Here is a 24,979-nt window from a genome sequence, read left to right as displayed (position 1 = left end):
TCATGCAACCAGCCGACCCAAATGGACCTTCGCCTAATCAACCACCACCGAACCCACCAGGCGCCTCCCGGCGACTCCCTCTCCCACCACTGGGTACGAAATATGCCCATCTACCGACACACTTTACAGGAATCAATCTCAGCACACGTGTCGACCATATGGGATGGAGATGCCATGATGTGTCCTGCTTAGCGGTCAACTCCATGCCCTATCCCCGCTGCAGGCAATGCCACCTTCAACGAGAAGCAGGTGCCCACGCTCTCGGTCCCCAGTACGAGTTTATCGGGATCCTGGTGCATGTGGACGGGCGCACCAACGAACACTGGTACTACCCTGATACTCTGGCTATACAAGAAATGTACCGGGGAAGTGCACCGAGGGGTCTTCTCAAGTCTGGCTCCCCGCCTGTGTCTTGGCGTCCTGGTGGTATCGATGGTATCGATGGAATCGATCCCAACAATAATCTCCCTGCAGCTGAGAGGTCTGGCAACCCTGGAGTCGGTGCCCAGAACAATACATCTGCGCCTTTGGGGGCTATTGACGCTGTTGGAACCAACGGGGAGGGGAGGGCGGCAAGGACTGGTGAGGTGATTGAAGTTAGCCATATGGGAGGGGGGGTTGAGAATGGGCGGAATGGGGAGGTGAATGATGAGGCTATTGAGGAGCCGGAAGAACAGGAGGAGGAGGAGGCACAGTCAAAAAGGCGGGGGAAACAGCCGGCAAGACAGGCACAGTCGAAAAAGCGGAAGAAACTGCCGGAGAACGGAGGAGAGGCCCAGGGGGGGGCTACAGGTAGTGGGAGTGGCAAAAGGAAGAAGAGAGCGTAATTGATGGTAGGGTTAGCAAGATCATCACTTCACAACAGCAGAAATAGAGCAAAGGGTTAGCGACATGATATGTTCTCTCCCGTGGCTTGATTAATCATGGCCTCTGCCTCATATAGGCCGGCGGAGTTGTCGACATGTGTGGATTTCCAAGTTCGTCAACAGACACTACCTTGAATGACTTGTCCAAGGTGGCCAATACACATAGAACATTTACCGCCGAGATGAAGTACCCGATATGCGACTTGAAGTTTCTGAGTCTTCGCTTTTGCTGGTTGGAAGACTTATGAGTCGCGTTGTAAGAGAAGCCTTGCTTGGAGAGAGGTTAGTGATTGAAGGACTTCCGCTTCTGATTGTAAGTATGGTCAGCAGCTGACTGAATGTAAGACTTGGTAGAGTGACAATTTATCAATTGGAGTACCGTCATGGTAGTGATTTAGGCATTCTCACTCTGTGATTGCGATGTGAGTACCAGCCTGTCGGCCACTTGTATAAGTTGCAGGTCTTGCCACCATCCATGACCACTCCTCACAACACACAGCAATACAACACAGTGACGACAAGCTTCCTCATACCACCTAAGCCTATACAAAATGGCTGCTGCACAATCAGGCGATCAGAACGTTTACATCATGACTCAGGAAGGCGACGACTTCATCCCCGAGACCGCTAAATGGACGTGTAAATCTGGACCAACAGAATCTCAGTGCGGACACGTAAATAAGGATATAAGGAACAAGATTTGCGAGAGATGCCATAAAAGACGCTCTAATGCAGTCGCACACGTTGGGGAGAGGCTTGATGAGGGGGTAAAGGGGAGGTGTTGGGAGATTCGTGGTGTAACTGCCTACGGGGCTGAAATTTGGACGTATGAGTTTGGTCGGAAGAAGAATGAGTTTTGGGCTCGTTTTGATTCGCATCCGAATAATCTCTAGGGTGTGAGGTAAGGATGGGATTGCTGCAATGGAATAGGTTTCTCTCTTTGACTCTGTGACCTCGAAGTTGTGAGCCAGATGTGTTGTGTGTAGTTGAGATTCGTGACTGAGAGCTTAGATCACCACGTAGAAATGAGCAGTGAACTCGCACTAAAAAGACATCATGTCTTTCATTTGCTCTAATGTAAGCTTGAGTAAATACAGCGTCTGAGTAGATGCAACTGATTCAGGCTACTTACCGCGTCTGTGAGAACCACATCAGCTTTGACTATGGATACAGAGAGGTGAGTGAGAGGGTGTCATGGCAGATTGACTGTGTATCAATGACTGTAGTTGTACGGCAATTATTCGAGCACAGGAACACTGAATGATTTCTCGTGAAGTGCCACAGACATCCAGCCTGTATAAGTTGAGAGTCTTTCTCACTTGCTAGACCACTCCTCCAAGAACACAACACTCAGCAATACAACAACAACTATCTCTCTGCACAACTACTATACCTATACCTATATCTCTACACAATGCCTACAACACCAGAAGATAATCCGAACTGTTACATGGTGACTGAACACGGCGACAGTTTCGTCCCAAAGAACGCTAAATGGACATGCAATTTTGGAGGACTTGATCGACCCTACAAGACGCCATGCGGAGGGAGAAATGAAGACATAGAGAACAAAATTTGTTCTAAATGTGGCAACTTACGTTCGTACGGTTCGACTGCCGACCTTGGGGAGAAGAAACCTGGCTGTGATAAACCAGAGCCGCTTTGGATGGTCGACGTTGAGGACGATGGCAGTGAAAGTTGGACAATTCATTTCATTATTGACTGAACCGAGGAGACATATTCATCAGTTTCGGCTTGGGGAGGAATAATCATAGAGATTCTTAATTTCCTTAATTAATGGAAAGAAAATGAGCTGATTTGACGAATGTGTCGTGTCTGCTTGCCTCTTAGCTTTGGCCGCGTGATTAGGAGAACTGATGTCCTGAGCCAGCGTGCATAACTATTTGAGTCGAATACTTGCCTCAATAAGAGGAATCAATGAGTGGCTGGTTTGTGTCTCCAGAGACCCGGTTGGTACACTGACTCAGATCGTGGACAGGATAGTAGACTGTCGTATGAGCCATTCACATTTTTCCCTTTAACGTTAATAACGCAGGTTGTCCTGTTACTCTGAATAAAGGTGGTTAAACATCTACATACTGTGATTTAAAATGATTGACAGTGACTAGAGTGCTTGGACTACACTCCGATGACACATAAAAGTCCTACACCTCCCCAGCTTGTTACACAGGACATCAAGCACTCCACCAAGTCACACAAACCTAACACCACACAACTCTATCATCCACTTCAACCAAAATGACCAAAATGACCAAACCCACTGCAAGCAAAATCGCCTATTGGCGCTGCATGCGCGACAACTGCACCAACATAAACAGCATTGAGGACCAGTTCTGCAAAAGGTGCGACTTTATACCGGTCGATGGGGCAAAGGCTTTGAATGCTGATCTTCACGAAATTGGGGTCCATGATGGAAATGATACAAACGTGAATCCAGTCTGGAAGCTTCACGAGCCGGAGAATAAGAACACTTCGGGGGCGAGGGCGAGAGACAGACAGTACAGCAAATGGACAATGCAATCACAATTGACCTAATAATTTGATACAAACTATGCTTCCCTTGGTTAAGTATGTGATGGCTGTTGAGAAAAGAGTACGTTAACTTCGTGATCGTTATTTGGATTGTGCTGTGATAAGGTTGAGAGGTTAAAAGAGGCTTCAGCCCTCAGGGCACAAAGTTAAAAGAACGCCCGAAAGCACATACGGGCAAAATTCGGGCAAAATACTTGTTGCCTTCGCTGTTTCTTAAGATCTTACTTTTGGCTGGAAAGCTAGATGTCCTGATGAGTGACTCTAAAGGCGTATAAATAAGTAATGCTGCTCTTCCGTGAAGATGAGTGGATTGTGCATCAGACCGTGAATTACATTCACAACACCCGAAAGGACTGCCTCAAGGATTCAGCGGTGCACACATTCCCCTAATGCATCCTGTTCTCACTACATCTATTTAACTCGAATCAATCCCGTTGCACACAAAGACTCTGACTGTCCCCATCCTTGCTCTATATAAGCCCTCACAACGCACCACCTGATATCGAGCAAGCAACCCCCAAACAACTAACACATATCAAACCCCCTTAAATCCACTAGAACACATCATGGCTCCAGTCACTGCTATCCGTGGCGATCACACCATGTGGCAATGTATGACCACAGTCAATGACGAGTACTGCCAAGTCAACGCCATGTTTGAGTTTGGCCAGGACGACAAAGGCTGTGCCATCAGAGTACCAATCCTAGGGTGTCCCAAATGCAAATTAGCTCGAAGAATCGCGACTTTGGCGTTGAGGGGTAATTGGGAAATAATCGGACACCTTGAGGATTATACGGTTCTGGGAGAAGAAGTCTGGGAATACGATGTGCCTTATGATGTTGAGGAACCGGATCCGGTTTTGTATACAACAGTCGCGGGTTTCGGTGACGACGATATCGTATATGATGATGTGGATAATGATCGAGATGCCAGTGGGAATTAGAGAGGCAATGATCCGGATTCGTGCGCTGAGGCAACTTGGAGATATCATGATCCGAGCACAGTTTTGAGGCAGAGTTCCAACAACGGGTATTTACTGTAGAGCACGGCTATAATTCACTTCTTCTAGGTCTGCATTTGGCTCCAGAGGCAAAAACCTGCTCGCCAGGAGACACCATCCTAGGTCTCCAATTCGTAATGCCACAGCTCAACTCTATCTTGACCAACACTCCCAAGAATTCCAACCTTATTCCCCTCTCCAGTCATAGCATACGCAAATCTGGGCTCGCGAATCGAAGCGCACTTCTTGCACTGGTTCTCATTCATACCCATTGTGATATTGCAGAAACCCCCGTTAGGCTCCGGTCTGACGCACTTCCAATGGGTGTGATCAGCACGCACGGTGGTTGTACGTTCCATGAGAGGCATTTTGGGTAATTAGATGAAGTTTTGAGGGCTTGGATGTTCTTGCTTTATGATGATGAATGTCGGTTATACGTTTTCTGGATTGTCTGGGGAAGTTGTTGGCGGGCGGTTGGTTGTTCTAGAGTCAAGGGGGAAACAGTCAAGTATATAACGCTACTATTCTGTCCTCCTGAATCAATGCTTGCAGAACACAGTCTAACACTGCAAAAGATGCATATGAGCCGCCTATCACGGCACAAGAGGCTCAGACAGACTGTAAGCCCATGTCTCTTCTCCGAGGCCACCATGGAGAGACTGGCAAGACTCGTGCCAACTGCACCAAGAACGCCCGCATCTCTGGCTTCTCGTTGCTAACCGCAGATAATCCACTTCTTTTTGTAGATCGAGACTGTTGTATTGCAGTTGTCTATGGGCACGAGAAGCCTGCTGCACTTGGCAATGTCACGATAGCTCAACTACTTGTTTGTATACGCTAGTCCATGCCCCTCAACTACGAGGTCCCATTTGTCGTGATACTATAAAACCACATGTCCCTACCCTCCGAGTCCACAGAAACAAGCACCCCTAGCACATCATCATTACTCGCCAAGGCAAGAGAGCGAATCCCACGATCTATACCACAAAGACTGCACGTCTTCTCCGTCATGGGATTCTTCTGGTTGCAGATGCCTCCACTGACAAGTTTGTTGCAGCGCCAATGAGTGTGATCACTACGGACGACGGGTGTTAGTGTTCCGAAAGGCATGTCAGATACGTTGGTGAGTTTACACTTGGTACTGCGATTAAAAGAAGAAGATCTCAGCGGAAGTTCTGGAGTGTATTAAGTGTATTTTATAGTATACATATACACTGAATCATAAGTCCCACACCAGAATGTCTTTTTTGGTCCAAGGCCGATTAACTACAGCCGTTCCTGGCTGTCTCATAGTGCCAAATCGCTTCACCATTCAGACCAAAAGATTACAGAGTTTCAAGCTAGTATTCATTATGCGTCTCAGCACCCGAGCCCACCTTCCGGCCATTTCCACATACAATCCAATGTTCTTGGGTCATCTCAAGTCTGGTATAGCATGGGTTGTCTTCCGGTCCATGCATGCAGCGCCAGTGAGTGTGGTCGCCGGGGACTTTGGATTGTGTTGCTTTATCGACATTAAGGGCAGGCATGATTGTGACGTGGTGATGGTTTTTGTTCAAGAAATTGAGTTGTTTGTAGTTGTAGTACGATGTTGCTGTGTGTGCTGTTTGGGTGAGAGTCACTGGGTGAAGGGTAGCTATTATACCTTAATATTGGTCATTGGTCACGATTATTAATTCATTGTCTGGCAAACATCTTTTTAATGGTCTTCTGTACTCTGTGCCCTTCATTTCCATGAATCAGTAAACTACAGTCAATACATCACTATTCACCTAGCTACCTGTGTTCACTGCCTAAGGCCAACCCTCTATCTCACATTCCCCCCATCACAGTATCAGTGGGCTCCTCGCAACCCTCCTCCTCCATTTCTGGCAAATAATCCCACCACTCATTGATTCCCTTGGTGATGGAAACAAGCATACCAAGATACATCTCATCCTCGGTCATCGCAACTGCGCCGACTCTGCGAATACACCAGCACTTCGTACAGACTTGCTCGCTCATCTTCATGACCTCTTGACACTCAATGGGCTCACCTTTGTCGTTGTTTCCAGCTTTCTCGTTGCACTGCCACTTGGTGTGGTCTTTGCGGACGGTAGTGGTTGGTCCAGACATGATTGCAGGTCGATGGGGTTGTGTCTACAATGGAAGTAGATGCAATCTTGGATGGTAGTGAATCAGAGAAGAGGAAAGGTTTTGTAGAGTCAATTTATAATCTCTTTCTATGCTGGATCTCTGAACGCCGATATGTCATGTTCACGCTATGAAGGCTGAACAGGCTCAATTGTGCACGCCGTTCACTTTGAGATTATAGTGCCACTTCTCTGTTCCATCAGCCTCAAAGTCAACAAGGCTACCCAACACATCATCGTTCTGAGCTAGAGCAACGGCGTTCTTCCCGCGACGCTGTCCACAATGCGTACATGTGTCGGCGTTCATGCTCATAGTGGCAACGCATCTGGCGCGGCCTGGTTCATCAATCATTTTGTGGCATTGCCACTTTTTGTGATCACCCCGAATTTGGGTTGTTGTCTTTTGAACATTCTCTGACATTGTGCAGATGCAAGTGGTGGTGTTGCGATGTGGATATTGGTGAATTGTTGGTGTAAGTGAGTGCAGGGATGGGATTTTGATCGTCGTGTAATTGATGAGTGAGCGGAGGAAGGGTGAAAACCGACCCAGATATATAAATGAGTTCATGCAGGTGATTGTGTGGATGATTAGTGATTCGCAGATAAGAGTTACACACGTAGCGATGGGAATCTCATTCAGAGCACTCAGTATCCGTGATTGCTCGTGTTTGCGGCTCCAATAGCCCCAGAGCCAAACAATCACTATTGAAATGCAATTCAATAGACACAGAATCAGTAAAGTCGCCGAGTAGTTCATCAACAAGTAAATTCTGTGAGTCTTTGAACATATTCCCTGCAGGATTGTCATTATGACGCCGAGTCACATTTTTCCGGGGCAAATCTTGATCTCTTTATGCATGCAACGTTGACAATGCCCCTGCAATACTATAAATAAATGAATATATATCACATCATAAAGCCTAAATGCCCATGTTTGTGGTGCAGCCCTTCTCCGAGCAATACTTGAGGAGATTCGCAATCGTGCTGTAACGGTATAGACGAGTTCATTACAATCTAAACTGAACAGATATTGATCCTAATGCTTAAAGATTCCATTATTTTATTCGCCAAACAGATTGTAGAAACATATAATGATCTCAGCGTAGGGTCGCTCTGTCGTGTTGGCGATTGGAACGTAATGTGCGAGGCTAATGAGTAGAACAAATGGTCGTTACTTAGGACATACGCAAGTCAGATTATCAAGCACTCATCCGAAGTAATGTTCAATTGATAATTCTATCGCGATAATATGGCATCATTGTCATAGACGTGATTACTCGAGTCCCTCCTCCGTCCGCTTCCGATTCGTGTCACTTTGAACTAGCCTTTTGGGATTCCACGCCCAGACTTCTCTGGTCGTCTTTACCGATTGCCCAATGATTTTGAAGTCTTTATCCAGAGCAGCTCCTCCAGGCTGGCGGCCGGTTTTGCAATGAACACATGCGTGGTCGGCCATTTTGTTGACGTTTGGCTTTTTAGCATTGGCACAGCGTATGCATTGCCAGTGGGTGTGTTCGCTTATTCGGTCCGCTTCGTCAGACATTGTGGTTGTAGACAATGAGAAATTGTCTGGGCGTGTGGCTGTTATGAAGTTTTTGTATTGTTTGTGTGTTTATGGCTTTGGGGGAGGGGGGGACAAGGAGGATGACTTATACCAGTTGGTAGTGGGAACTAATTACGAATGAACCACAGCCAATACGATCGATACACTTGCCCCAGTACTGGATTCTGGTATCTTGTAGTGACTATTTGCCATAGAGCTGCGTCTCTTGAACACTAATCACGGATGAGAACTTTGTTCAGAGACAAAGCAACTGACTCATCCCGGCCTTCATGTCCCCGTCAACCAGCACCGGAGGGGTTCCTTAGATCAATTATTATTCTCACCCATAACACAAGAGTCCTTATATGCGGAATTGCTCAGTCAAAAGCAGCAATGAGGTGTCGTAAGATCGACGACGTTCGGAAAGGAGCAAAGTCCTTGAACAGAATGTACAGCTTGTGGCTCGCTTTTATCCTTTTTCCACAGTCGGTCACAAGTTAAAAATTAATACGAGTAAGCTTAAGCTGTTTTATTGTGTCGTATCTTGAAGACTAATTTCCAAGGTAGACCTTTATGAGAAAACAAAAGCATGCGTGACCATGAAACATGAGAAAGCCTATCTGTCTTCAAACCTGCCGATGTCCAGATTAAATAGACGTTGTAGAATGTCAATTCGAATACCTCCCATGGCTGTCATTGTGGTCGCTCCATTAATCCCCCTTCCCATCAGTTCTCAGTCAGTTGGTCTTGTCTCTATTGGTTCTCGATCCGTTCTTGGTCGCTTTGTTTGTAGTTCCTCAGCTCATAGCTCCACCGTTCATGGTCGTTCGGATCGTTGCGTCGCTCATGGTTGAATCGTCGTTGAGAACCTACTCGAAGTACTCCCAAATCGTGACACCATACAAAGAGTCGTGGCTGTAGAGCTGCCCGATGTGTTGTTGATTCTCATCCATGGCCCTCACCTTCACCACACCGTTGATCTTGTAGCCGCACATTCTGCATGTCATCCTTTCGACATTGTTGAGGGTATCGCAAGTCTCAAGGTCACGAATACTGATAGGTTTTTTGCATTCCCAGGTCTTGTGTCTGGGATCTGGTTTATCCGATTGACGCATTGTGTAAGATCAAAAGGGAGTAGTAGATAGGACTGTCAGGGTGGGGATGTTGGTGAGTTGTGTGGGTAAGTTGTGTTTGTGTCTGAGTGCTTGGGATGGCGGGTTGAAGGTAGCCGTCCAAAGAGCATTTATATCAATGGAGATTGTAGACTGATCGATAGACTCGTCACTGCAATTGAGGTTGATTCACACTCAACGACTACTTGGCAGTTACGCTGAGGTCAGACTGGAGCAGCTATTCAGCCCTGATGAGTGACTCTCGTTCAGAGACAGGAGAACTCATTCTCACAGCATTCAGTCCAAGTACCCATCTAACCATCAGTGACTATTATTTAACATGAGAGTGAAACAGGGACAAACAATATTACTCACAGAGGCTTGGAGGCGTATCCCCTCCGTCTGCACATCGCCTTTCTCGGTCCACAGAACAATCATTCGTTAAACAAACACTCTTTCAACCATAATCACTACCATCAAGTATCCCCTACAATCTAGAGGTGTAGATATGAAGTGCACTGATTCCCTTGATCTATTCGTCCGCACGAGCATGGTCGTCGACAGTTGCACACAAATGAAACAGCCAGAAAAGCAAAGCTCAACCGTTCTATTATTTATTGTCTAAAAGCATTATGTCCAATGGACTTTAAGCAAAGAACAAGCGTTAGTGATCATAAGCCATGATCTATCCCGATTACGAAAACCCTCTCTCCAAATCTGCTGATTGCAGGCCCCAGAATGAATAGAAACTGCACAACTGTCAGGTCTATCGCCTCCCCTGGTTCCCATTTGTGGTTCTCCCGTTGGTTCTTGTCCCATTGGTCCTCGCTCCATTCGTGGTTGATCCGTTGGTTCTCGTTCCGTTCGTAGTCCCTCCGTTTGTTCTTCCCGCATATTCAGTGTCTTCGTCTGCGGTGTCTTCATATGTAGTCCCTCCGTTGGTTGTAGCTCCATTGGTAGTCGTGCCGTTTGTTCTCCCTCCATACCGGGCCTCGAGGTCCGCACTGGTATCGTTCATAGTTGGACCGGTGGTGACAGTGGCATTTATATAGTCCCAGGAAAACACGCCATTGCTGTACTGTAGCTCCCCGATGGTATAACCATTTGCATCCAGAGCCTCGATTAATGGTAACCCGGTGTCAGGGCGCCAAGAATGGAGTCGGTAACCACAATCGGGACAAGTCGTTGCGTTGACACTGACATTACAATCATCGATTGGGCAAAATGGGCAAGTCCAGTGCATATGTCGCGGGTGGGTTGTTCGTGGTTCAGACATTGCTTAAGATTTAAAGTGAGTATTAGGTTGAATTTTTGTGAGTGTGATGGTAGTGCTTTTGAGTTGTGTAGGCGGATTGTGTTTCTGTGAGTTGCTTGAGCTGATGAGTTGAACTTGGCGGTACAGAGACCATAACTTATACTCGTCAAGATCATGGAATAATAGATAGGTTCATCACTACCATGGTTGTCGATTCACCATCAGCGACTCCTTGACACTGAAAATGGGGCCAGAGCACAGCATCTATTGAGCCTTGTGTGGGGTCTTCTTCAGAGTCAAGGCATTTGAGCATCACAGCGATGGGGTCAAGTAGTCAACCATCAGTGACCATTGCTCGACCTGCGAGTGAAACAGAGACAGCGACTCTTCACAGAGATTTGTGGTACGGTTCCCTCTCCATCACATTCTAACATCACCTCAGGGAATGTCCTTCAACTTCTACCACCATCAACAAACCTTTCCTACTACCAATCTACATGGCCTCGCTCTCCGTCTTAATGAGGAGCTCGACAAGTGTACACTCACTCGAAACGTGGGATGCCAATGAATGAACAAGATAGATCAGCAGAGGCATATCAAGAACCGTAAGCCTCGCGGGTCTAAGTACTGCGGTGCCATTACTGTGGTTGTAGATAACTCTATCATATTGGGGATGGGGTCATGCCTGTATCAAAGGGAGTGTTCAAGGCAGTCGCTTTCCTGAGACCACCCACCCAGTTAAGGTAGTCACTTCTGCGAGTTCGGGCATGGGCCTTACCTACTGAAGAGGTCTGTTGTTTTCACGGAAGGAGCTGCAGTTGGCGTCACTTGCAGGTATTTCAATTACCAATCATGGGTCCTTCTTGATCTCGATCACATTGGATCCGAAAGCTTCTTCCCTTGCTCCCTATCACACTCCGAATCATTAAGATTACGGAAGCTCAACCATCAATACTGCTTCGAATATATTAAAACTCATCAACCAATTACTATACACCGTTGTGTACCAATCTCAAACCCCTGGCCACGAAGCGCAAGTGGCCTCTTCTGGCGAGCACCAGTACTTAATCGCGATGAATCGACGTCTGGAGCGGCTCTACGAGCTCGGTGTGCTGAGGGCCAGATTGCAAGCAGACGAGGAGGGCTTACCCACATTCGTCGCTATGCCTAACAAGCCTCTCAAGTTATTGGCACCAGCCAATTATTACCGAGTGTGTGCGATGATCGCCATCATTGACTCCAGGAACAAGGGGCGCACCCACCTGGCTTAGGAAAGTCTGTCAGTGACGCTTCGACGCTTGTTTACAGCTGGGGAAAACGATTTTGCTACGAAAGCCTCCACAGCAGTCAATTCTACTAGGCTTCAGATCTTAGGAGACCTCAAAGCCATGGACGAGTTTCTGGCAAAGTCGACCACGAGTGCCACAGCTGAGAAACTGGCGGATGGCGAATCCCTTACGAGGTATCCTCAGGCCATGGCCCGTATCATTAGATATGATGGCGTCATTTTGGGTGATCAGGGGTGGTAGGACGACGTCGCCCATGATGTTAAAGAACATGACGAAAATTCCTTCGTCATCATCAACGCTTTTTCCGAGGAAATGGCCCAAGCCAGAGACGAAGACCCACGCGCCTATGCCTGGGGGAATGTGGCACGGGCAGCCGAACATATGAGAAAGTTCCTGGAATGGCAACTGAATGCTGATCTATTGGTGTCTATGAACCAGGCAATGAATGGTTTAGACTTGCCATCGGATGATGAGGAAGTGCGCTCGGAACAAGAGGTTGACTAATGTCTCGGGATATACTTCATCCACCATTCCTGAACTCACAACAACGATCAAGGCCACGACGGTCCATAGTCACTACACTGTTCAACTCTCCCAAGCCACAGCCCATATTTCCCCAGAAGTTGTTAGACATGGCCGCCATAGTGAACAAAAGGCCGTTAATCCCCATACTCTAGCGAATCAATAACAAGCATTTCAGAAGCGATACTTATGTTGCAACAGTGGATGTATTCTCAATGAACTACAGCTGCACGTATTTCTCGATGCTCGTGTCCACATACCTCTTTACAAGATCCATCCCCTAGTACACGTAACGGAAGCTCAGGTTCTCCTTATCCGTAAGATCCTCCCAAGCCTGCCCTGTATAAGTCGAACTAGCCTCCGCAACACCCGACTCAGCCAACGCATCGCGCTTCTGATTCTCTCGTCGGAGATACCATCTCAGTGAAACGATGACAATTACCAGAAGACAGTAACAGCCGAGATGAGTGGCGAAAGCGATGAAGTAGCGGGGTCCGTCGTAGGAGAGGAAGACCTGGGGACCGATGGCGTTACCGGCTGCCCAGACGATGAAGTTGGTGGCAACTGCGACGGTCTTCTTTGTTTGGCCGGCGATGTTACGCGAGATCATGGAGAGAGCGAGGGTTTGAGCGGACCAGAAGGATAGGGTTATGTAGTATGAGATAAGGAGGCCGATGTGTTGGGCGGTTGTCTTGTTGGGTAGGGTCATGAGGAGGATTGTGCCGATGAAGGATCTAAGTTGTTAGCCGTTATCGAGAATGAAGAAGTGAAATAGACTCACGGGATACAGAAACCAAGCATGACTAGTAGGTTCTGGCTCGTCTTCTTGACAAGCCAAGCCGACGACAGAAGCACAATAACGATGTAGAAGCCCAACACCATCGCCAACAGCTGCGTCTCAAGGGTGCTGAACCCAAAGCTCTTAATAATAATATTCGCAAAAGCACCAAGTCCCGATGTAGGTAGCGTTGTGCACAGCGCGATGAGAGCATATCCCCAGACCTGAGGATCCTTGAGACCCTCGATGAACTGCTCCTTCTTGAACGTCTTGTTCTGGATACCAGTCTGGTTATCGCGCACACGCTCAACCATCTCGTGCTTTTCCTGCTCGGTCCAGCATTTGGCTCGCATCGGTGAATCAGGCATCCACCATCCGACGAACACACCGAAGATGACGGAGATGACGCCGTAGGAGAGGAAGAGCCATTGCCAGGATTTGAGGGGGCCGGTCTTGATAAGGGAGAAGCAGTAGGCGAGAAGACCGCCGACGATCTGTTGGGCACCGTTCATCATGTACCTTCAATGGTCAGTAATATTTTATAGTAAGAAGGGTGAGGCGTACCAGTATGTGACTCGTGAGGCTTGTTCCTCACGACGATACCAGATGGCGGAGAGGATAACGAAGCATGGTTGACAGGCAGACTCAAAGATACCGAGTAATGTTCGGACAATAACTAAACCTTTGAAGTCTTTACAGGCAGCATGGCAAGCTAGACAAGCTCCCCAAGCAACGATGCAGAAAGAAAGATATTTCGCGATGGGCACACGGGCGATGAGCCAGTTCTGGGGATATTCGACAACGAGGATAGCGAGGTAAATACAGGTCGTAAGCCACGAGAACTACACCACCTTCATCAGCATACTATCCATAGCAAAAGGTAAGGAAATAATTGGCAACAACTCACATGCTGAGACACAGTCCCATCAGGATTCTCCAACCCCGTATCAGCAGTCAACCCCATAATCGACGCAAACGACAACGTCCCCTTATCAATAGCCTGCAGAAAATACGTAAAGATCATAATGGCAAGGACTCTCTTGTCGATCATCTTTCGCAGCTCCGCACTGCGCTCTGGCGAGATGTTGATACGCACGTCTGAGACATACTGCGCGAGTTCCTTGTCGACTCGCTCAGAGTGCTGAGCTGGCTTTTCGAGATCTTCGACCTCGTCGACGGATCTCTTGCGCTGAATTTCTGAGGCCATCTCGATTAGTAATTCGGATGAATTTGAGGATGAGATTATCGAGATGGATGAGAGGAAGGGTGGTTCCTTTTATGATATACGGTAATGGGGCGGGAATCTGGGGCCCCAGACGTCAACGTTACTTGTGAGAGAATACCCCATATTGCCCCAGTTTCTCTACTCCAGTCAAGATTGAGTTTTTACACTGTTTATCTCGTGGGAGTCTTGCCCGAGGCGCCGAGTAGGAAGGAGGATTGTCTACAAGTTACAACTCGGCAACGCGGCATCTTCAGGGTTTCGTCACTGGGGATCCGCTCTACGGGATAAATAAGCCCTGGTCAAGGTATGCCAGGGACGGGTAGGATCAGCGTCTGACATGATTTGCTGGGTTGTTTGACAACAGGAGGCTCCTGTGTTGACCCATAGGGAGTGGACGGTTGCATGGGAGCGAGATATGCTTCTCATCAGTCTGACATGTCCTCTGGTCTTTATCTTGAGGGTATAAACTCCTCTCAAGGTCCACTGAATCTATGCCAAGTTTATCTAAAGCTTCACGTAGGATAGATATTATAACTGAGATCTCTAACTCACCAAGATCATATCCAACGGCAATAGTGACGACGCTGTGCCTTACGCCTCAACGTAACAGCCGCATCCGTCCCGTCTCTTGGCGATGAATTTGGAGAATCCAGGCAAGTAAGCGGCTCTTTTCTAATTACTCCGCACCTCAAATTTTCTCCGTCGCCGAAAGGTAGCATTCGGCAAGGCGAAGCGACGGGCAGCGAAAGAGGAAGACTTGGCCGTTGACCTGGTTTTGGCTCAGTGGGGGGGATTAAGGTAGACCCACTGAAGATCCGAGGAAGCGCACTAAATCCGCGGTTTCTTTAGCGGTAATCCCTTCACTCACTCACTCATTCTTAGGGGGAGGAAATAAAACTCGGGACCTTGATCCTAAATGTTAAAAAGAGTAAGGCAATTTAGGATAAGCTCAAGATTTCTTTGCTAAGTTTAGGATATTTCTTGACCAAGTTGAGAATGCCTTTTCCTGAGTTTATTTTGATATCCTATATCAAGGTCTGATGTTTTGCTCCCCGAGGCCACTCACTTACTCAAACGCTAGATGACAATTGCCATGACAAACTCCGGTATCAAAGCCGCAATTCACCGTAGCACTCCCCCAAGTGCCACTATATACTCACTTTCCAAGCTTCAGCCGAGTCTTTTCGTCTCTCTGACTTTACTGGAAATGGCTGACTACTCCGCCCCCATCATCAACCCCCAGTCCCATGCCCCACCCCCACAACCAAAAAGTGCGGAGAGATGAAGCTTCAACCTCATGATAGGCGCTCTCGGTGTACTTCGGACCGAGCATGTGGACTGCCAAGAGAATCATTGGGATGCAACGAGGGGTTATGAATACCCTCATTCATCCTCATCAAAGAACTCACCTCTTTTGCCGTGTAGTAACAAGATACCCGTTCAGTAACTCCCTCAGATACCCTCAGTCACCGCCATCATGCCCTCTCACGTACACGACATCGCGTCGCAAGACGTCCACAAGCAAATCCAGCAGCTCATCCACGAACTCGTCAACATAAAAGACACAACAGGCGAATTTCTCATGACCCTAGCAGACGGTCGCATCATCGACACAAAAGGCTGGAACGACTGGGAGTGGACACACGGCATCGGCCTCTACGGAATATGGAAGTACTACGAGATGACCGGCGAGGACCAATGGCTCAAGATCATTGAGGATTGGTTCCAGGCCCGCTTCGCAGAGGGTCACAAGGGAAAGAACATCAACACCATGGCCGTGTTCCTCACTCTGGCATATGTCTATGAAAAGACACAAAACCCTACGTATCTTCCTTGGCTGGATGCTTGGGCTGAGTGGGCGATGCATGACCTCCCCAGGACAAAGTACGGCGGTTTTCAGCATATTACGTACCTTGAGGTCAACGAGCAGCAGCTTTGGGATGATACCCTCATGATGACGGTCATGCCGCTTGCCAAGATTGGCCTTGTGCTCAATAGGCCTGAATACGTCGCTGAAGCAAAGAAGCAGTTCTTGCTGCACATTCAGTATCTCTTCGATACAAAAACTGGATTGTTCTTCCACGGATGGACCTTCAAAGATGGCGGTCACAACTTTGCTGATGCACGATGGGCGCGTGGTAACAGCTGGGTCACCATCGTCATTCCCGAATTCCTCGAACTCGTCGGTATCAAGGAAGATGACCCCATCGGCTCACATCTCATCAACACGCTCGACAGCCAATGCGCCGCTCTAGCCAAGACACAGCGCGCAAACGGTCTATGGAGCACCCTTCTCGACGTCCCTGAATCGGAGGGTTCATACGTCGAGGCCAGTGCGACCGCGGGTTTTGCGTATGGTATTCTCAAGGCGGAGCGCAAGCGATATATTGGAAAGGAGTACTCTGAAGTAGCTGTCAAGGCGATCAAGGCTGTTTTGGAGAACATTAGTCCTGAGGGAGAGCTGTTGAATACTTCGTTTGGAACGGGCATGGGACATGATTTGCAGCATTATAAGGATATTCCTAGGACGAGCATGCCTTACGGACAGGCTATGGCTATGATGGCCTTGGTGGAGTTTTTGAGGGCGTATAATTAGATGTTAACAATGGAAAAGTAATGAAATTGATTGCTATGATGAATCATTCTGTTTGCATTTCATGATGTACATGTGTAAGTGGCTTCCTGGGGATACAATTTTGCTAACCCTCGATGATCAAATTGCCTGGTGTACCATCAGACTTGAACGTACCCGTCGCTTTCAGGTTCCTCGAACTCTCTCCCACAGCAATCGTAAACTCTCCATCCGTGACCCTCCAATTCTGCTCCTCCACATCCCAATAACTCAAGTCCCTCCTCGTCAGTTCAAACTCAACCTTCTTGCTCTCGCCCTTCTTCAGAGCAACTTTCTCAAACCCACGCAGTACACGAACGGGATGATCAACCTTTGATGTCGCAGGGTACGAGAGATACAACTGAGGAACAGCTTTGCCATCCACGGAGCCTGTGTTTTTGACGGTGACGGAGGCAGTGACAACAGTCTTCCAGAGATCGGGGTTCCCACCTTCTTCACCTCCAGCTTGTGAGGGCGGTTGTTCGATATCGTAGCCATCAGGGTAGGGATAGTCGCCCTTCTTGATGTCGTCAGGTGAATCAATGTAGGGATATATCCACTTCTTCAACTTGCGAATGTTCTTGGGCCATAGACCCTCCTTGACATCCGGGATTTTATCATCCAATTTGGGCGGCGCTGCGCTCTTGGGTGATACACGTGAGGCCGGAAGTCCTGCAACGGCCTCCTTCACTGAGATCTTCAAGTCCTTGAACTCAAAGGTGGTGTATGACAAGCCATAGCCAAACTCATATCGAAGGTCCTTGCTGTGCTTGTCGAAATGCCGGTAATCGATGTACAGCCCCTCTTTGAAGTCTTGCTGCGGAATGACTCCGTTGGGAAGATACAATATCTGGGCACCTTCGCCGTAATCAGGAAGAGCTTTGCCAATCGTATACGGGAGCTTTCCACTGGGACTCTCGTCACCGAACAGAATGCTCGCAATCGCGTTGCCGCTCTCCTCTCCGGGCAAATTAGCTGTCAACACAGCCTTGATCCTTGGGTGGTTGATCCAGTTCTCCATGACAACAGGTCCAACAGCATGGATGACTACGATAGTCGTGCCCGTTCCATCACCACAAAGGTTCGCAACCTCCATGATCAGCGCATCACCTCCCTTCTGCAAATTGAGGTCGTTGCGGTCACCTCGAACACTGTTCCAAGACAAATATCCCTCGCCGGCGTCTGAGTTGGCGAAGACTAAGCAGACATCCTGCTCTGTAACCTTCTTGGGGTCTTTGATCTTATTGGAGAGATGTTCGGTGACTTGAACTTTGTCTTTCTTGAAGTTCTTTCGCAGCGCCTCGACGGGAGTGACGAGGAATGGGAAGTCGGCTGCACCGCTGCCCCAGCCCGATCCAAGAGTACCTTCATTGCAGCCTTGATCAGGGCAGTAGTTGAGCCCCTTTCCAGGGCCAGCATCATCGCCGAAAATACCAATCTTGGTCTTGTCATTCTTCTTTTTAAGTTGGTTGGCCAAGTGGCCCTCGCGGCTCAGAGGCAGTACGCCGTCGTTCTTGAGGAGAACAGTGCCTTCGATAGCAATTTGACGAGCCAGCTCGGCGTGGTCTTCCTGCACGTTTATGAACTGGTTGACTACCTGCTCCTCTTGGGGTGAAGGACTTCCAGGCGCCAGTTTGCCCTTCTTGTCATACGTCCATGACGAAAAGTTCGGTCCCTTGTTCTCATCCTTATCCTGACCAAGCTGGTAAAAAGACGCGACGATTCGAAGCGCCATGTCGTTCAGTCGGTCCACTGGCAGCGACCCATTCAGAACAGCTTGGGTAAGTCGAGGACCCCAGAGCGATTCACCATCGGCCCATTTGAGTCCATCGCCAGGCATACTCATATCCAGTCCAGCAAGAGCACTGGCGACACCAGATCTCTGCGCCAACCAATCCGACATGACGAAACCCTGGAAACCCATCTCATCTTTGAGGATTCCGTTCAAGAGCTTTGAGTTCTGGCATACATACGAGTTGTTGACCATGTTATACGAGCACATAACACTCGCAACACCAGCCTTGACAGCATCCTGGAACGGCCATCCGTAAATCTCATGGAGCGTGCGATCATCAATGTTGGATGAAATGGCATTCGGAAGACCCCATTCCCACGCCTGGCGGAAATGTTCCTGCTCATTGCCGATAAAGTGCTTGATCGTCGCCATGACGCCAGAATCTTGTATTCCCTTGATCGTCGCAGCTCCTGCAATACCCTGAAGATAAGGATCTGGTCCAAAGCCCTCCCAGTTTCTCCCGCCGGCGGGTGCTCTTCCAAGAGGTCCGATGGCCGGGCCGAGAATGACATTGACGCCTTTGCCCTTGGCTTCCTTGCCATGAGCTCTTCCACGCTCGTACATCAATTTCTTGTTGAACGTGGCACCCACTGTGATACCAGCCGGCCAGGCTGTCGCATTATCAGCGAACCGTATTCCGAGAGGTCCATCTTGCAATGCCAAAGCTGGAAATCCGACGTTGTTGGCGGCGCCAGTCGTGCCGACTGCTAAACCCATGCTCCATCCTGTTCCAGTGGTGATGTTGACTTTCTCAGCCAGCGTCATTTTACCAACCAGCTCAGCAGCCCGATCATAACTCTTGGCCCAGTTTTGCGAAGTACCGCCTTTGGGACTGGGATACCATGGTGGTGAGTCTCCCTCAACGGGCGGTACTTTTATCTTTTTCCAGGCAAATGCTCCAATCGCTGAGATCACAAGCCAAACAACTACCAGAGTGCCAATGACGGTAAAGCAGCATTTCTTCGCGCGCCAGCTCCGCAGATATCGTAGACGCCGTTTACCTGCAGCCTCCGATTGGGAATTCTTATTCTTGTTGAGATAATCAGTTGCGTCGATGTCAGAGTAAGCATCGGAATCGTCGCTTGTGTCAAAAGAAGCACGGTCGGCTCCGTTGAGGAGATTCTCTCTGCTACGATCCATGATGGAGATGGATCAGTTAGATGTGAGACATGAATTCCATTGTTGAAGGAATCAGGCTGATTGTTCAGGGTTATTGCAGATGCACGGTTAGCTAATCGTACCAAGACCAGAGGCTGCGTCACGTCGCATTCCAGGCCAAGCATCCCCTGGACGGTTTGGGGATCACCACTCCACAATGAATACCCTAGATCAATGAGGTTTAGATCAGGCACAGAGCTTGATGCACCCAAGATCAAGTGAGATAGCTTTAAAGATTCACTGTAAAATTCACTTTTCAATTCTATTTGATGCAATATGTTTCTTTTGAAGCAACGCCGCACAAGCTTGATTCTGTAAATCAATACTGAAGTCTATTTCATTCCAGCCTGGATGATTGGTACTCGGTGCCCATACGAGTGAGCCAATCAAGAAAAATCAAAACATCACTTGGAGTTACATGACAAAAGATGAGAAGAATACTGGAAGAATTCATCCAAGCGACCACTAACTCACCAATTACTTCAATAGGAGCAATTTGCATTGACAAATTCTGTTGGCAGACTCGACTTACAGCCCAAGAGCGCATGAGTTGAGAAGGCCGGCTAATCGTCGGCAATCCAAACTCCGTCTTGAATTTGGCTCGTCGTCAATCCAAGATCTCCCGACAGCTTCATCATCGACATCCCCGTCCAAACCGCCCACCATGTCGATGTTCCGCGCCAAGAAGCTCGATCTGGGCTGTTTCGTCAACGTCCGCACCCTGCGCGACCACACAAAGCGAAAGGTCTTTGAGGCCCACGAGACCGAGAGGTGCGCAAACTCTTCCCCGCCGCACAATGCAACATTCAATCGGAAAGGTTACTCGCGAAGAGGAAAAGGCTAACTCGAGGCCGATAGACAAGCTCTCCGATACATTATTCGCAACACGACCCTCCCCCCACGAGTCCGCGCCGAGGCTCAGCTCCAATTGACACAGATGCACTGCTACACTCGACCAACGCAGATTCGAAACAGATGTATCATGGGTGGTCAAGGGCGTGGTGTGCTGAGTGACTTCAAGATGACTCGAGTAAGTCCGATAAAGAACGAGGGATTGAGGATTGGACTGACGATTGTAGTACAATTTCCGAATGGAGGCTATGGCTGGAAACTTGCCTGGTGTGAAGCGAGCCAGTTGGTAAAGAGACGGAGACGGAGACGGAAACGAACGAGAGGAAATGTACGACTACACACCCCTTATATACCAAAGTCACTCTGTTACCTGTGTCGAAGAGTGGTCTAGTGGTATCCGATCCTAAAACCTATAAACCTTCTCTCATTCCGCACCTAAAATACTTCACCCACTAGGCTGCTCTTCGATTTTTGCAGTCCACGAGTTCGAACCGTTATCAACAAGTAACAAGGAGAAATGTACGATTACGCAATGGTGAGGGTGCTGCGATCTTTTGGGTATCATAGGCACGACTGTACAATACATGACGAAATAAGTTAAACCGTTACTTTCACGTTGGTCTCAGTGAGGTGAATGAATGTTTTATGTCTGACGGTTGATGCAGCATAGGACCAGAGAGATGACATGGGACTGAGCTTCATGGGAAACGAAAGTCCATGGCTGCGGAGGGCATGGGCAAGGAGACCGGACGTGAACAAGAAACAGACACAGTGGGTTATGCTTGTGTCTGAGGAGGCGTACGCCATGCCTCGTGACTTGCTTTGAAGGCAGCTATTATGTCTTCAGGCAGATGAAGTCTGTCTGGTGGTTGACCACTGATGTGTCGGCCGGGTTCAAGAGTCTCGCGGTTTGGTTTACCGATACAAATGCTAAAAAGCTGGATAACCTCGAGAATAACCTCGGGGAGTAAAGTAACCTGGCGACTGTATTGGAGGACGTCAAAATAAACTCATCAGCGAGTGCCCCAACTCTACGGTAGTCTGTCGAAGTCTTTCTGTCATATACGATCATTGGTCTAAGTTTCGAGGATGAAAATAAATATGGGGCCCATGCATTTCCTCGTTTTGCGCCGGGTTCCTTACAATCGCCACTCCACTATACTCATGCATCAAATCAACCAACTTTCCTCCCTCCACATCATCATCATCATCAAAGTTCGTCCCCTCTTCTTCCCCAACATTCACACAAAAGGATCGTCGAAATGGGTGGAGGTGATCTCAACTTGAAGAAGTCCTTCCATCCCGCGCTGCGGCGCAATCAACAGGCCGTCTGGGATGAAGAGCAAAAGGCCCTCGCCGAGCGCAAGCGAACACAACAGCGTATCGACGAAATCAAAGAGGAACTAAAAAATGAAGAAGTCCAACGAAAGCTCGAGGCTGCAGGAGGGAAGAAGCGCGTTGATCGCGTTGACTGGATGTACCAAGGCCCCAACGACGGAGAAGGTGGCACGACAGAAGAATCAGAAGCCTACTTGCTGGGCAAGCGGCGTATCGACAACCTTATCAAGGGCACAGATCATAAGAAGTTAGAGAAGGATGCGGGGGCGGAGAGTTTCATGGCGCTGCAGAATGCGAACACTGCGAGGGATACAGCTGCAAAGATTCGCGACGATCCGCTACTGGCTATCAAGCGACAAGAACAAGCTGCGTACGAAGCCATGATGAACGACCCGATTAAGCGCCGACAATTACTATCATCGATGGGAATTGACGATGATAAGAAGAAGGAAAAGTCACGGAGGAGAGAAGACCGACACGACAGGCACCGAAGGCGGCATCGTCATCGCAGTGCGGATCCTGATGATAGACACCACAGACGGCGACGCTCTGATTCGCGATCGCGAAGTCCACGACGTCGCGATGATTCAAGAGAAGATCGGCACAGGCGACGCAGAGACGATAGTCGAGATGACCGTTCGCGACGAAGACGCGACGATTCAGAGGACAGAGAACACAGACGTGAACACCGCTCTCGCCATGAGCGACCACGCGATGAGCGGCCCCGCGAAAGTCGAAGGGAATTCCGAAGAAGCTACACCGACTCTCGCGACCGGCGACCACGATACAATGAAGAAGACGATAAAGTCAAGGAGGAAGAGCGCCAGCGCAAATTAGCAGCCATGCAGTCTGCAGCAACAGAGCTCGATGAAGATCGCTCAAAGCGTCTTACGGCATTGGAACAACAGGAGGCAGCACTTCGCGAAGCAGATGACAAGGCTCGAGAGCGTGGAGGCGATCGCAGCTTCATCAACAAGCTGCATCAACAAGCAAGCCACAAGGGTCTTGCCGACCGTATGGGCGGATCGCGCCGTGGATATCAAAGAGACGAAGATTAGAAATGGATTCTACATTGGGCGGCCTCTGTTAAGTTGCACATTTACGTCTTGAACGACATGATTAGATTGGTACTGTCAGGTTGAGTTGTCGGCATAAACCGAATCAAGGGTTTAATAGAAACAAGTCTCTTGTCCAATATTGAGCAAGCTGGCTTTTCCAATGTTGCAATATCGCCTCTTCCGCGTGATACCTACAGCTCCTGCGGGCGGAAAATAAACGAAGCCACTTTGATGTTACGACTCAGTCGCAAAGCCACCATGAATGGTCACTGCACCCGACTCAACTCAAATTCAGGCACAAGTTTCAGGTACCGCTTCTCTCCCGTGCACAGGACATGATTAGTTATTCGCAATGATTTACGACGTAGCATCAGTGTCATCGAACTAAACACTATCGAATTAAAGACTCGGAGCTTAACCCTCTTTGGCGCATTCAATTGAACCGGGACTTTAAAAGAGGCAATCTTGGTAGCGACGGGTGAAAGAGCCAATTAACGTGACGGGTCGACGCTACTGCAAGAAAAAGAGAAAGTGGTTCCACAAGATGTGCAGAAAAAAAGGGGACACATTAAAGAGAGACAGAAATAAGCCCCCTAACTTACAGTGGCATTTGGGGGAGTTTTATTCTGTCATGTGGTTGCATATCCCCCCCTCAAGAGGCGCCGAAAATGGGTAATCCCTGCCCGCTTTCCTCGCTGTCGACTCCACTGCTCGAGAGGACCCAAGGCCTAGAGTTCCAGTGCCCCCCATTTTCCCTTGCGCTGGCCTCTCTCTGACCTCAACTTCCATTCCACAACCTTGCATCTCTATTCCCCTTCCGCGACCTGAAAAAACGACCATTCATTTCATAACCCCTACATTCAACGGATCAATTCGCCTTGCCGTCTATCGATATCTGCCAACGGTTTCTTCTCGCCTGCGAATTCGATCTGCGCACGCCAGGGCCCTGCACGGAACCGAGATTCAACTTATTTCAAACGACGCGAAAAACCAAGCCGTCTTTTCCTTTTTCTTCTGCAACCTACGAAGAGAAACCCACGACTTGAACCACATTTGTCAGAATGCCTGCTCTTTGTGGAGGATCCAAAACTGTGCAGCGAAAGCTGGTGTTGCTGTGCGTAACATACGACGAGGAATGGGAGGACATTGCGCTGATCTGATTTAGGGGTGATGGTGCTTGTGGAAAAACATCGCTGTTGAACGTCTTTACGAGAGGGTATGTTCTCAGGGAGATGCACGTGAAGAGAGAGGCTCATTGATTGTAGCTACTTTCCTACTGTCTACGAACCCACCGTCTTTGAGAACTACGTCCATGGTACGATACCCGGCGCTTCTGCGTACACGCATCGCTAACAAACGCAGACATCTTTGTCGATAATGTACACATCGAGCTGTCCCTCTGGGACACAGCAGGCCAGGAAGAATTCGACCGACTACGCTCCCTATCCTACGGTACTTACCTCCCGATACCTACTAACTCCAACCAGACTGAACTAACACTCTGCAGACGACACAGATCTCATCATGCTCTGCTACTCCGTCGACAGCAAAGACTCGCTCGAGAACGTCGAATCCAAGTGGGTAGGCGAGATCGCCGACAACTGCCCCGGCACCAAACTCGTCCTCGTAGCACTAAAGTGCGATCTCCGCGAGCAAGGCGAGGAAGAGGAGAACGAATCAGGCGAACCCCGCGAGAAGCGCCCCATGATCAACTACGACAAGGGCCTCGAGGTGGCGCGCCGCATAAACGCCCTCCGGTACCTCGAGTGCTCCGCCATGAAGAACAGAGGTGTCAACGAGGCCTTCACCGAGGCGGCGCGTGTTGCGCTCAGCGTCAAGAAGGATCGTGAGGAGGGCGGATGCACGGTTATGTGAACATGATACGATCGAT

General features: G+C 48.8%; 14 protein-coding genes; 10 read left to right on the top strand and 4 right to left on the bottom strand.

Annotated features, from left to right (window-relative positions):
* Positions 1–2: 2 nt before the first annotated feature.
* FFUJ_00216 (uncharacterized protein) lies at positions 3–827 on the top strand (the record flags this gene model as incomplete). Its single annotated transcript, XM_023573540.1, has 1 exon — positions 3–827. One exon carries the CDS (start codon positions 3–5, stop codon positions 825–827), a length of 825 nt encoding a protein of 274 aa, XP_023425243.1.
* Positions 828–1,417: 590 nt separating this feature from the next.
* FFUJ_00217 (uncharacterized protein) lies at positions 1,418–1,759 on the top strand (the record flags this gene model as incomplete). The annotated part of the gene is made up of 1 exon (XM_023573538.1): positions 1,418–1,759. One exon carries the CDS (start codon positions 1,418–1,420, stop codon positions 1,757–1,759), a length of 342 nt encoding a protein of 113 aa, XP_023425242.1.
* Positions 1,760–2,280: 521 nt separating this feature from the next.
* Positions 2,281–2,592, top strand: FFUJ_00218 (uncharacterized protein; the record flags this gene model as incomplete). The annotated part of the gene is made up of 1 exon (XM_023573537.1): positions 2,281–2,592. One exon carries the CDS (start codon positions 2,281–2,283, stop codon positions 2,590–2,592), a length of 312 nt encoding a protein of 103 aa, XP_023425241.1.
* Positions 2,593–3,125: 533 nt separating this feature from the next.
* Positions 3,126–3,422, top strand: FFUJ_00219 (uncharacterized protein; the record flags this gene model as incomplete). The annotated part of the gene is made up of 1 exon (XM_023573536.1): positions 3,126–3,422. One exon carries the CDS (start codon positions 3,126–3,128, stop codon positions 3,420–3,422), a length of 297 nt encoding a protein of 98 aa, XP_023425240.1.
* Positions 3,423–3,985: 563 nt separating this feature from the next.
* Positions 3,986–4,363, top strand: FFUJ_00220 (uncharacterized protein; the record flags this gene model as incomplete). Its single annotated transcript, XM_023573535.1, has 1 exon — positions 3,986–4,363. One exon carries the CDS (start codon positions 3,986–3,988, stop codon positions 4,361–4,363), a length of 378 nt encoding a protein of 125 aa, XP_023425239.1.
* A 1,869-nt stretch (positions 4,364–6,232) lies between these two features.
* On the bottom strand, positions 6,233–6,973 carry FFUJ_00221 (uncharacterized protein; the record flags this gene model as incomplete). XM_023573534.1 has 2 exons in its annotated part: positions 6,233–6,559; positions 6,722–6,973. The coding sequence occupies 2 exons, from the start codon at positions 6,971–6,973 to the stop codon at positions 6,233–6,235; spliced, it is 579 nt and encodes a 192-aa protein (XP_023425238.1).
* A 3,000-nt stretch (positions 6,974–9,973) lies between these two features.
* FFUJ_00222 (uncharacterized protein) lies at positions 9,974–10,483 on the bottom strand (the record flags this gene model as incomplete). The annotated part of the gene is made up of 1 exon (XM_023573533.1): positions 9,974–10,483. The coding sequence occupies one exon, from the start codon at positions 10,481–10,483 to the stop codon at positions 9,974–9,976; it is 510 nt and encodes a 169-aa protein (XP_023425237.1).
* Positions 10,484–11,535: 1,052 nt separating this feature from the next.
* Positions 11,536–12,255, top strand: FFUJ_00223 (uncharacterized protein; the record flags this gene model as incomplete). XM_023573532.1 has 3 exons in its annotated part: positions 11,536–11,677; positions 11,771–11,964; positions 11,992–12,255. 3 exons carry the CDS (start codon positions 11,536–11,538, stop codon positions 12,253–12,255), a joined length of 600 nt encoding a protein of 199 aa, XP_023425236.1.
* Positions 12,256–12,553: 298 nt separating this feature from the next.
* FFUJ_00224 (related to allantoate permease) lies at positions 12,554–14,258 on the bottom strand (the record flags this gene model as incomplete). XM_023573531.1 has 4 exons in its annotated part: positions 12,554–13,007; positions 13,055–13,570; positions 13,616–13,893; positions 13,959–14,258. The coding sequence occupies 4 exons, from the start codon at positions 14,256–14,258 to the stop codon at positions 12,554–12,556; spliced, it is 1,548 nt and encodes a 515-aa protein (XP_023425235.1).
* Positions 14,259–15,753: 1,495 nt separating this feature from the next.
* Positions 15,754–16,872, top strand: FFUJ_00225 (putative unsaturated glucuronyl hydrolase; the record flags this gene model as incomplete). Its single annotated transcript, XM_023573530.1, has 1 exon — positions 15,754–16,872. The coding sequence occupies one exon, from the start codon at positions 15,754–15,756 to the stop codon at positions 16,870–16,872; it is 1,119 nt and encodes a 372-aa protein (XP_023425234.1).
* Positions 16,873–16,975: 103 nt separating this feature from the next.
* FFUJ_00226 (probable beta-glucosidase) lies at positions 16,976–19,822 on the bottom strand (the record flags this gene model as incomplete). The annotated part of the gene is made up of 1 exon (XM_023573529.1): positions 16,976–19,822. One exon carries the CDS (start codon positions 19,820–19,822, stop codon positions 16,976–16,978), a length of 2,847 nt encoding a protein of 948 aa, XP_023425233.1.
* A 682-nt stretch (positions 19,823–20,504) lies between these two features.
* Positions 20,505–20,982, top strand: FFUJ_00227 (probable ribosomal protein S14 precursor, mitochondrial; the record flags this gene model as incomplete). XM_023573527.1 has 3 exons in its annotated part: positions 20,505–20,611; positions 20,699–20,870; positions 20,920–20,982. 3 exons carry the CDS (start codon positions 20,505–20,507, stop codon positions 20,980–20,982), a joined length of 342 nt encoding a protein of 113 aa, XP_023425232.1.
* Positions 20,983–21,954: 972 nt separating this feature from the next.
* FFUJ_00228 (related to Pre-mRNA-splicing factor CWC25) lies at positions 21,955–23,088 on the top strand (the record flags this gene model as incomplete). The annotated part of the gene is made up of 1 exon (XM_023573526.1): positions 21,955–23,088. The coding sequence occupies one exon, from the start codon at positions 21,955–21,957 to the stop codon at positions 23,086–23,088; it is 1,134 nt and encodes a 377-aa protein (XP_023425231.1).
* A 1,061-nt stretch (positions 23,089–24,149) lies between these two features.
* Positions 24,150–24,963, top strand: FFUJ_00229 (probable rho3 protein; the record flags this gene model as incomplete). XM_023573525.1 has 5 exons in its annotated part: positions 24,150–24,202; positions 24,254–24,304; positions 24,354–24,403; positions 24,451–24,540; positions 24,596–24,963. The coding sequence occupies 5 exons, from the start codon at positions 24,150–24,152 to the stop codon at positions 24,961–24,963; spliced, it is 612 nt and encodes a 203-aa protein (XP_023425230.1).
* Between the last annotated feature and the right edge of the window lie 16 nt (positions 24,964–24,979).

This window comes from Fusarium fujikuroi, chromosome FFUJ_chr01, assembly GCF_900079805.1.
Source record: "Fusarium fujikuroi IMI 58289 draft genome, chromosome FFUJ_chr01".
In the NCBI taxonomy this organism is placed as follows: Eukaryota; Fungi; Ascomycota; class Sordariomycetes; order Hypocreales; family Nectriaceae; genus Fusarium; species Fusarium fujikuroi.
This window is presented reverse-complemented; position numbering and strand designations above follow the sequence as displayed.